The 11129-nt window shown below is 41.6% G+C and overlaps 1 protein-coding gene across 4 annotated transcripts in view; it reads left to right on the top strand.

Moving 5' to 3' along the window:
* The first annotated feature begins 265 nt into the window (after positions 1-265).
* The window catches only part of PSD3 (pleckstrin and Sec7 domain containing 3), a 594054-nt gene continuing 583190 nt past the window's right edge, over positions 266-11129 (top strand). For 2 of the 4 annotated variants that reach the window (XR_005371404.1, XM_038559857.1), the window contains exon 1: positions 266-953. Coding sequence is in view for 3 of the 4 variants with exons in the window: in XM_038559857.1 (XP_038415785.1) it covers positions 645-953 (309 nt within the window). In the remaining variant the exon portion in view is untranslated. The remainder of the gene's footprint in view (positions 954-11129) is intronic. The other 2 variants (XM_038559855.1, XM_038559856.1) reach the window with 2 other exon arrangements.

Below are 11129 nucleotides of genomic sequence, written 5' to 3'. Positions count from 1 at the left end.
ATCCAGTCCCACAGCCAACATCACCCCTGTTCTTTGAAGACCCTCCGGGTTCTGAAGGTGTGTCATTTGCTTCCTCAGGCTGTCAGTGGAGCCACGGGGCCAAGTCATATCTGCTCACAGCTGCTAGCATTTGCATCCCTGGGCACTGAGATCTGAAACTCGACCCTGGCAAGAGCCAGCCCTACCCCCTTGGAGGAAACGGCTGAACAGCCTGAGCAACAGCAGATGAAAACTTCCTTCCTCTTCATCCAGCCGCAGCACCCCCCCCCCCACCCCTGCACCCGCCAGAGCTCTCCCCTCCCGGTTTCCAGAGGCCCAGGCCTGGACAGCAGCCCCAGGGGGCCTGGAGGAGGGACACATTTTCCCAAGTCCCAGCACTGGCTTCCTGGCAGGCCAGGCGCACACAGGGCTTGGTTGCTCCTCCCTCTCGCCTGCTGCAGAAGGGGGGCCCTGGGACAGAGGAACCCGCTGCTTTCCGTTGCGCCACTCTGAAGGAGGAGAGAGAGGATAAACCCCAGGATCTGGATGTAAGGAGGGGTGGCGTTTGCAGAGCTCCACATCACAGGCTTTCCCTGGCCCCTGCCTCCAAGAAATTTGGACGACTACTGCCCCTGTCATGCAGACTTCGTAGCCCAGCTCCCATAATGAGCGAGGAAAGCAGCAATCCCTCCATGGGCTGGGAGCACCGACCCCAGGACCTGTGGAGCATGGACCCTCGGTCTTGGGATCCCTTGAGATATTCAGTACCACAGGCCAGCCTGGCTCACACTACTGACAAGGGCAAAAGTGCTGTGCTGAGGAGAGGTGTTGCCACCTGCCAGGTTCTCCCGAAGAGCTGTGAAGAGGGCCCCTGCAGCACAGTGCAAGCCAGGAGAGCCAGGCTCTACATGTACTGTCCGCCCATTCAGACTTGCCGGAGCTCCCCGGCCCCGCCTGCCCCTCTGCCTCTCAAGGTAAGAGAGTGTGTGTGGCTGAAGCCCCAGACCCCAGCTGTTCCCCTGGAAGAGGAATAGAGAGTGGGGTAGATGTGCCCACAAGGGTTCCCAGCTCTGAACACTTAGTTGTCCCCTCCACTGTGGATGGGGTGCACCTCAACAGCAGAGGTACTCACCAGCGACGGTCCCCTGGGCCCTGGATCTTTCCTGTGTGCTCTGCCACCTTCCCAGCCATTAGCCACATTTTGTTTGGACAGAGAGAATGAATAACTATTTCCCAAGATCTCTGCCAAAGACAGGAGGAGAAAAGTCTGGCAGGACAGGACCAGAGCAAGAACAAAAGAGGTGTACAGACCTTTACTGAGCCCTATGCATAATCCAGCCATCATACTAGATGTTTTCTTATATCCCATTTATCCTCATAACCACCCTGAAAAATAGAGGCCCATATCCCCAATTCCAGATGGAGGAACTGAGAAGTGGCTAGGCAAAAATCCTCTTCCTTCCAAAAAGAAAAGAGCAGAAGCAAAGTGTGTTCTCCAGAGTGAGCTCTGGGGACTTTGGGGAGGCTTCAGTGAATTTTGTGGAGGCTTTCAGAACTTGGGACTCAGCCACATCTTTACATGCTTGACCTCCTATGGCCCACATCTACTTCCCATCACCCTTTCTTGCCTCAAGAGGATCTATAGCCTCCCAGCCTCCATTTTCCAGCAGAAAGGGAAAGGATGGGTATATCTGTTTGATCTTCAGGGTCTCTTCCAGCTCTTACGGGCTTTATCTCCAATCATGGCCATTCTTATTCTCTGCATCTCTGACTCCACCTCCTCATCATGCTGATGCTCTCTCCACCCAGTTCAGGTGTATGGCTGCTAAAGTGGGTGGACAAAATAAAAAATTATGCTTTTATTTTCCCTTTCTTCACAGCATGGACAATATGCTATATTTTGCACATATATAAGTGACAGCAATGAGGGTGAGGAAGACTATGTTTTGGAGTTGCTGGGATGAGATAGAAGAGTAAGGACTCTTATTGGGGTATGTGGAAGGTTGACATGGAGAAGATTCTCAGGGACCTCACAGGAGAAATGGATGAAAATCACAGGGAAAATGGGTCTTCCGTGGGCTTGGAAGTGATGCGGCTTTATCTAGATTCTGTGGCTCTCTCCTGAATGCTTCTATACATCATCCTTCCTTTCCCTTTCCCTTTGTAATAGGGAGCTTGTACAGTCACAGTTAAGAGTCGGGGAGAAAGGGTAAGCCCAATTTCTACTCAGAGGGGAACTCTTAGAAAAAGAGAGATGCTAGCTAGCATACTTCCTTAAGAAATAGTTTACATTCCTTCCTAGTTTTTGTATCCCTCATTTCCTACAGGGATTTAGAAGGAATGACATACCCAGGCATTAGAGTCTTCTCTCTGTATGTGGGGTCACACAGTAGTTTACGTACTTTAAGGCTGGTCTGATAACTTGAAAACTCTATTTTCTTACCCTCCCCTCAGAACGGTTGCCATTTCTCTAGGGAGAGGCACCTTGGGAGTTGGTCCAAGTGGTAGATTTTTTACTTGCCTGCCTCACTGTAGCCACTTTTACTAATGGGCTTCCAGATAAATGCACTATATAAAGTAGGGATTGCAAGGTTCCAGACTAAAAACTTAGATTTGTGTACAAAAGTGTTGGGCCAGGGAAAGAGACTCTCAGTATTCCTGTCTTAAGGGAGAGAAGAAGAGAGCTAATTAGAGGACTTCTGAGGAGGACCAGGGAATACATTGTCCCTATAGGGTGGGACACAAGGTGGTTAAGAAGCAGGGCTAAAAAAATTAACCTTGGGTTTTCTGGTTAGACGTTATGATTCCCTCCACCACAAGAAGGCAAGTTGGGAAATTAGCACCCTCAGACCACAAGTCTTTTAAATGCCCTATGGCTGTTATCAACCAGGTGACCTCTGCCCGGTCTTTTGTGTTAGAGAAGGAGAAATTAACAGAGAGAGATTTTCCATCTGCTCAGTCCTGATCAGACTAAGTTGTCTAGATTTAGTAGATTAGTGTATGAGAATTCTCCAGTCTTCTCAGACTTTGGAATTTAGCTATATAAGTCACAGCAAAGTGGCAGAAAGGTGATTAAAAACATCTTCTTAAAAAAAAAATCTTCTTGTCACCTGTTAGTGGAAAACCCTTGATTACCCATCATGGGAAATTTCATTTGATGTACTCAAGAAATATGTGATAGGTTGTATTTGTTAAAGTGAAATGCTGGTTATATGAAAGCAAAGCCTACATATACTACATGTGCATAATAGGATTGATTTCCAAGCAGAAAAATCTGGATCTTAAGTATAAACCCTCTTTTTCACAGTACTCCAGATGGCTAAATTTATTCTCTCACAATTGAAACAAATGTGCTTCAATGTGAAAATTCTTGACTTAATCCTTCCAAGTTATCACAGGGAGTAAGTGCAGCAAATCAAATCAAATCAATTTATTGATTCCTAATTTATAGTAAAAACAATTATAGCACTGTGTGACCAACATAGGACTTCCAATGCACTATTTCCTCTTATTAAAACCTCAAAACTCTATGAGGATATACATTATTATCATCCCCCTTCATGGATGAGGAGACAAGATGCTTGGGGATGGTCAGCGACTTGCTGGGTCCCATAAACAGGATATGGAAGCTCAGGACAGAACTCTGGTTTTCCACTCAGGGGCCAAAGCTGGCCTTCTCTCAGTATCTTCTGAGAAGGTGAGAGTTCCTTGGAAGGCAACCCACTACCTCCTAGGACCTGTGATACTATATTCCTACTTTCTCTGATGGAAAGGATGGGAGAAAAACCCTCAGGAATATCACATCTAGTGACTAGCCTTGTCTAACAAGGGCTGCTTTCTAGAAGCAATGAAGGCCTGGGTTTGGAGGACTTGGAGTTGCAGCTCTGGACAATGCCAATTGAGGGCTATAACATTCCTGTGGTGAGTCTGTCAATGTGAATCAGAAAATGTTCCATGGTCTGAAGCCAGAGCCAGCCCTAACAATTTGTTGGGCCCCATGTTCTGCTGCCTCTCTGTGGGAATGAGAGGAACTGTCAGTGTGTGGCTTTCAATTTGGGGCAAAAGATACAAAGATAAAGAAAAGAGATATAACACAAGAGAGGGAAATAACCCTTCTCTATAATAATTTTGGGAAATTTCCAATTTTCTTACAACTAGGTCTCCATATCTTACAAATTTTATATTTTGAAATAACAATGACTTTTGGTATGTAAATGACAGAAAATCTTCCATCAAATACAATTTTTATAAGCCCCCTTCCCAAATTTTCACTTATAGCTTTAAATTTCCTAGAAATTTTACCTTTTTCTATTGGTCTTCTTTATTCTCTTCTTCTTTCATCTCAAAAGCAATCACCTTTTTGAGTTTTTATCACCAGCTTCTAGGAGTGTTCAGGTTTAGAAGATAAGGTGGAGAATGAGCAGGACGGACCTGGAGTCCATGGAGGGTTTATGCAGGAGGGAGACAGAGATGGGTAGTTCTTTAAAGTAGTGAAGAGAATTAAGTGTCTACTGCCCTTTAGGCAGGCCTTGTCAAGCAGACCAGAACAAAAATAGTTTTAATTTTCTGTGTCATGGATTGTTTTGCCTTAAATAAGACCCATGTCTGAAATATGTTTGTAAAGTGCATTACATTTTTGTTGGAAAGGTTTATTTAGAGTAAAGGTCTCTGGCACTGAAATTGAAGAGTTGAAAATGAAGTTCTGGTTCAGGCAACTAACTAGCTAAGTGGCCCCTGACAACTCATTGAACAAAGCTAGGTTATCACTTTTTCTGAGGTCTGTCCAGTTCTGACACTGTAATCAGTATGACTCTATTAATCCAGAGAGGGAAGGAAACTGTTTAATGAAATAAAAGTGTTAAAACAATCAGCTTGTCTCTAAAGATCAATGATTTTGTAAAATGACCTCACTGCAAGGAAGATACTTAGTGGGCTTGCCTCTCTCAGGGAGGTCTGGGACTCCAGTGGGCACTAGTGTGGTTATATACATGAATAACACAGTGCCTGGCACTTAACAATTAGTTGAAGGAGTGAATAAATAAAGGAATGAAACTTTGAAAGGCTGATTAGCATTCAGTGAGATCAAAGAGTCAGTGCCTTTTCTGGGCAATAAAACAAATCCCTACCACGGGATTTTTAGGGCTAGAATTCCCAGCCGTCTATCCCCAAATGATTGATACTTCCTTTTTGACCAGATTCCAGGTGAATTAAATTCCCCTCTGGTGTTGAATACTGACCCCCCCCCCCAGGTATGTATTGTAAATACATAAATTTGTAAATGACCCCTGGAAAAGATAATTTATCTTATCTAGGGTAAACACTTACCCAAATCTGTTGGACTTTTCTGGGCTGTCATAAGTTTAGAAACTGTTCTGCACATAAAATGCTATTCTAGATAATCCTTTACATTAATCCTTCTTGGTGAGCATTTTAGAATTTAGAAAAGAAATTAGAACAAAGAGCTTGCACAAATGCCTATATAGTAATTTTAACAACAATATAGATAAATGTGCAATGGTGTCCCTTTTAAAAGATTTTGGTACTTAGGAAATGGTGTTGATTGGATTGAAAAGCTTATCCTTAGTCTATTTTACACTGCATTGGTTTTGACATAGATGTCTTGATTTATTACTTGAATAAATGAAGTCTGAGATAGCACAATGGGTTTCAATTCTTTTTTATCTTGTGATTTGCCTTGGTGTTCCCATGGCAACATTTACTTGCTCTTTTTCTCTCCTTACCCTTTCCTTTCACATTCAAATACACAAGTCCTGTGGATCATTGTACAAGTCCTACCGTCATAGAACTATATGCACTGCAGTATCTTGATTGGTAGGAGAGAGCAGAGAACACATGGGCCACTTTATGGTTGGGTGTCCCTGTGACATACAGAAAAGCAGTTGGAATGGGAGCTGGGACTCTAATTCAAGTTAGCTAAGTAAGGACAAGTCTCTTCATTCTGGGTCTTAAACTCTTATCTGTAATGTGAAAAGATTAGACTGCCTTCTTCCTATCTAGTTCTATGATTCTAAGTTCTTGCCAAGCCATTTGTGCCTACTTTAAAATTCAACCAAAAATACAGCTTTTGATGACAAATTTCTAAAAGACCATCATATTTAGAAGTTACTGTGAGTTGGAAAACTCCTTTATTAGTAAAATTAGATGCCTCTCCACTATCCAGAGGGTAAACAAGAACTACTTGTTTTTAAAAATACTTATTTATTTTTAGAGAGAGAGTGCAAGCAAGGGGAGGGGCAAAGGGAGGGGTAGAGAGAGAGAGAGAATCCCAAGCAGACCCCCTGCTGATCACAGAGCCTGATGCAGGCTCCATCTCTCAACCCTGAGATCATGAATTGAGCTGAAACCAAGACTTGGATGCTCAACCAACTGAGCCACCAGGCGCCCCAGAACTAAATACATCTTAAGGGGCAGCCCGGTGGCTCAGTGGTTTAGTGCCGCCTTCAGCCCAGGGCCTGATCCTGAAGACCTGGGATCGAGTCCTACATCAAGCTCCCTGCACAGAGCCTGCTTCTCCTTCTCCCTGTGTCTCTGCCTCTCTCTGCCTCTCGCTCTGTGTCTCTCATGAATAAATAAATAAAATATTTAAAAATAAATAAATACACATTAAAACACTTTATACCAAGTGTTAATTGTTTTTATAAAATATTAGTAGCATTAGACGAGTATTAGTTTGGCCCAAGACATTTGGACAAAGAGAATAAAATTGAATGTTCTTTATAACTATACCTAGGAGTTTTGTCTTGTTATTTTCTTATATTAAAAAGGAAATAAATGCTGAAAGGGGTTGTTCAGTGTTTTTTTAATCTCTTTAATCACTTATTCAGCAAAAGGAGCATTTGAAAATCAATTCCAATCAGAAATTAAGACCTAGAGTGATGAAGAGACTTGTCCTCACTTAGCTACTTTGAATTAGTTCCAATAGATTGCCTCAGTTTAACTTTGAAGGTTTGTGTCCTTGAACAAAAGTGTTCTATTTATAGATTTAGTTAGGGTTCTTGGTTGTGTATGATAGAAATAATCAAGGATTCTATCCCAAATGCAGGGGACTCATTGGATGAAGAACACATGTCTAAGAGTGGGATCTCATAAAACCCTAAGGCAGAAAAGTAAATGGGCCTCAAGACCAGCTGGAGTGAAGGCTCCAGACCTTTCAGAACTCTCTATCTTGTTTTTCTGTTGGTCTCTGCTCTTCTCTGAATTATTTTTTCTTTCTGCACATCTGCTTCCTCTATTCCCTCTTCCAAAGGAGGAAATATGGTCACCCACAATTCCCAGGTTTACAGCTCCTCTCTAGAGACAATGCAGACTATGACTGGAACCCTTTAGACCTGCTTCCCAATCTCCAGTGTGGGTTGGGTGTCCCCCCGGTTTACTATGATGAGGGTGGGGGCAGGTGCAGCTCACAAGGTGCTACTGGGTCTGTGAAAGCCCAAAGATGGTGATAAATATGTATATCTTAAAAAGAGACAGTTTCTAGAAACTAATGGGACATGGAGAGGTGGGCAACAAATTTGGACAACCAAGCCAATAAATGACCAAAAACACTTTCAGGTAGTTTTCGACTAAAATTTATAACATGATTGCTTTGTATAAATGTCTTATCTGAGCCTTCTCAAATTTTAGAGAAGCCATTTTTATATGCCTTTGGGGAGATTTTTAAAAAGAGCATGCCTGGGAGCACCCGGGTGGCTCAGTGGTTGAGTTTCTGCCTTCGGCTCAGGTCGTGATCCCGGGGTCCTGGGATCGAGCACCACCTGGGTTTCCCTGCAGGAAGCCTCCTTCTCACTCTCCCTATGTCTCTAGTTTCTCTCTCTGTAGCTCATGAATAAATAAATAAATAAAATCTTTTTTTTAAAAAAAGAGCATGCCTGAACTAAGCAAAATGTTAGGATCAAACTATTGCCTTATGGTTTATGAATAGATTTGCTTCTAGAATCCGTACTGTAACCGTAGTTATGACATTGTAAATATTCTCTTGCAAATATGTTTCTTCGTCATAGGTTTTTCAGAGACTATAGGATGCTATAAGATTTACAAGAAATTGAAGTCGTTAGTGAAAGTGGAGTTTATAGATTACCATCTCAGATTCTACATGTGATCTCTTGCACTTTACAGCAACTCACTGGGACTCCTGACCCACTATTCAAAAATTAAGAATAACAAAAATTGTATGGGTAAGCCATATTCCTTGAGCCACATTGTATTGATTCCTTGAATTGAACCATGTCAACAACAACAACAAAAAGATGGGCAAAAGAAGGAAGATGGTCCCATATAGTTCACATTGTTAGGCTATTGCAGGGCTGCATTTTTAGGAGGTTTACTTTCCCTCATTTTGAAGTAATCAGCAGCTGCAATGCTTTTTTGGCTGGCCTTTGTGTTGTACATATTTCCTGTGATTATATTTAGTCAACTTTAACTTTTTGGAATTTAACTTTCAATTTTCAGAATGTGTGATTTTGTATTAACCTTTTAATTACCAGGTCCAGCAGATTATGAGCAAAAAGCTTCAGGGCATTATTCAATCACAATGTTTTATCATTTAAAGATCCCACTTTACCAGCAAGGAGCATGGTGTCTCTTTATTGAATTCTTAAAGTGATTGTATGATGAAGGAACAATTAAAATATCATACCATTTATCCCCTGCCATAAGCAAAAAGTTCTCAAGAGAGTTTGTTATATATACTTGATCTTTTTCCATAAAGGATTTCAAGTGTACTACAACTATAGCACAAATAATAAATAAAAATAATGTTGGGCAGCCCTAGTGGCTCAGTAGTTTAGCGCCGTTTTCAGCCCCGGGTGGGATCCTGGGGACCAAGGATTGAGTCCCGCGTTGGGCTCCCTGTGTGGAGCCTGCTTCTCCTTCTGCCTGTGTCTCTACCTCTCCCTCTATGTCTCTCATGAATAAATAAATTTTAAAAAATGTTAAAGGTAAATAGTAATAAAGAATCAGGTCTAGGAAAATATAAATAAGGATCAAGATGAAAAAGAGATCAAGTCAAAATCAGGAAAAGAACAACAATAACAACATAAGTACCATAAAAGCTTACAGAGTGGTGTTTTTGAGAGATTTGGATTTGCGCTTTCTAGGTATCCATGCTGTAAGGGACATGGTTAACTACCTAGTTCTCATTGTGAGAAGGGGAGGAAGGAAGGAAAGGAGAAGGGGAGGAGGAGGGAAGGAAAGGAGAAAGGGGAGAAGGAGGGAAGGAAGAAGAGAAGGAGGAAGGAGGGAAGGAAGGAGAGAAGGAAGGAAGGGGGAAGGAAGGAAGGAAGGAGAGGAGTTCTTCCAGGAGGGGGAGAGTCTCCTTTCTTCTTTCCCGAAAAGGGTCCTTCGCTCCTCCTGTCCGTCCCCCCCTTCTTCGTCCCCTTCCTCCTTCTTTCTCCTTGCCTCCTTCCCTCTTCTTTCTTTCCGCCCTTTTCTTTATTTCTCTCCTTCCTTCTTCCCCTCCTTCCTTTTCTCTCCTGCTCTTCTTCCTTCCCAGGAAAGGAGGAAGGAAGAAAGGAAGGAGGGAAGAAAAGAAGGAGAGAAAGGAGTTTCTTTAACATGTTCCACAGAAATAATTCAGAAAACCAAATTTTGCTTCCCCTTTAAAATAGCAATAAAACAATAACATTTTGGATAAAATCTTTTCTAAGGAGCACTTGATATTTACTATTTCCTTGTTTCTTTAGATGTATATACAACATAATTTAATTTTCTTGATAACTTAAGTAATTTCTATAATAACAGTATCATTCGTTGGCAACTTTACATCTATAAGACTATTTGCTTTGTATGTAATGCCCCCAAATACTCTGCTCTCTGAGTTCTTGTTGATTTTTAGTGATTTTTCTGTTTCCTCCATGCTGGCCTATTTCTCATTACTGCTATTAGTGTGCCTAACCAGCATCCACCACATGCCAGGAAACTAGATAACAAATTTGTGTAAATTGTAAAACAAGTTTGTTAATTATGTAAAGTAAAAGTAAAAAACCTCTATGTGAGGGGTTGAGTGGCTCATTTAGCAGACAATCTCATGAATTTTAATATGGATGTTTCTTTTGGTTTTGTGTGTTCAGACCTGATACTTTTGTCATGACTATGGTCACAATGTGGATGAATAGTTGCTAAAGAAACAACTTCTGTATTCATCCATTCAGTAAATATTTTTTGCTCTCCAGATCTATGGCAGGCACTGTTCTAGGCACTAGGAATCAGCAGAGAATAGAACAACCACAGTTGTTGCTCATATATCCTGTTAAGAGCAGGAGATGAAACAAGGAAATAAGACCTGAACATCAACGTCAGATTGAGACAAATGCTTGGGAGAAAATAAAACAGAAGGCAATGGTAAGGTGAAGAGTGTTAGAATGAATCATTTGATTTGTGTGATAAAAGTTGGCCTAACAGAGAAGGTGACTTTTGAATTAAGACTTAAATGAGCAGCAGGAGCAGGCCAGCAGAGGATTGGGAAGAGGAAGGCTTAAGGCAGGGTTAACACAGGAGTCCCGCATACCTGCAGAATCACAAGTGACCATGGTTTCCAGAAAAGTCAAAGCCATAGAAAAAGGAAGATCATGGAGAGCTTCATAGACTCAGGTAAGAAGTTTGAATTTTATTCTAAGGACAATGGGAAGCTTTTGGAGAGTCTTAAACAGGAGAGCAACACAGATTATAGGACTTAATATTCCTGACTCCCACTTCCTAATCTTATCGAAAAATCCTTGAGGCATACCATTTAACTCCCTCTGGATGATAGGGAGCTCTAATTTTGTCCTCAAAGTCCTTTAGTTCTGAACCAAAGAGCTATGATGAATCCATGAAGCATTAAGACAGGCTAAGGGGAAGGATACTCCAGTTACTCAAGTATTTGATATTTCCCTGGATGAAACTGCATTCTGGTGATAGACAATCTAGCAGGTCCTTTCAATATTTGTAACCTTGAAAAGTTTGATTTTGTTTAGGATAACAATGTTTAGAATTTAAATTTTTAAAAGTTTATTTTTTATTATAAAATGTTTATTGTTTATTATTGTTTATTATAAATGCACATAACAGGTTCTCCATAAATATAACCTCTAGATTGTCCATGGCATAGCCACTCTAAGTGACCTCCTCTTTTACTAATCCCTTCACTTCCT

Source organism: Canis lupus, chromosome 16, assembly GCF_011100685.1.
Source record: "Canis lupus familiaris isolate Mischka breed German Shepherd chromosome 16, alternate assembly UU_Cfam_GSD_1.0, whole genome shotgun sequence".
Lineage (NCBI taxonomy): Eukaryota > Metazoa > Chordata > Mammalia > Carnivora > Canidae > Canis > Canis lupus.
This window is presented reverse-complemented; position numbering and strand designations above follow the sequence as displayed.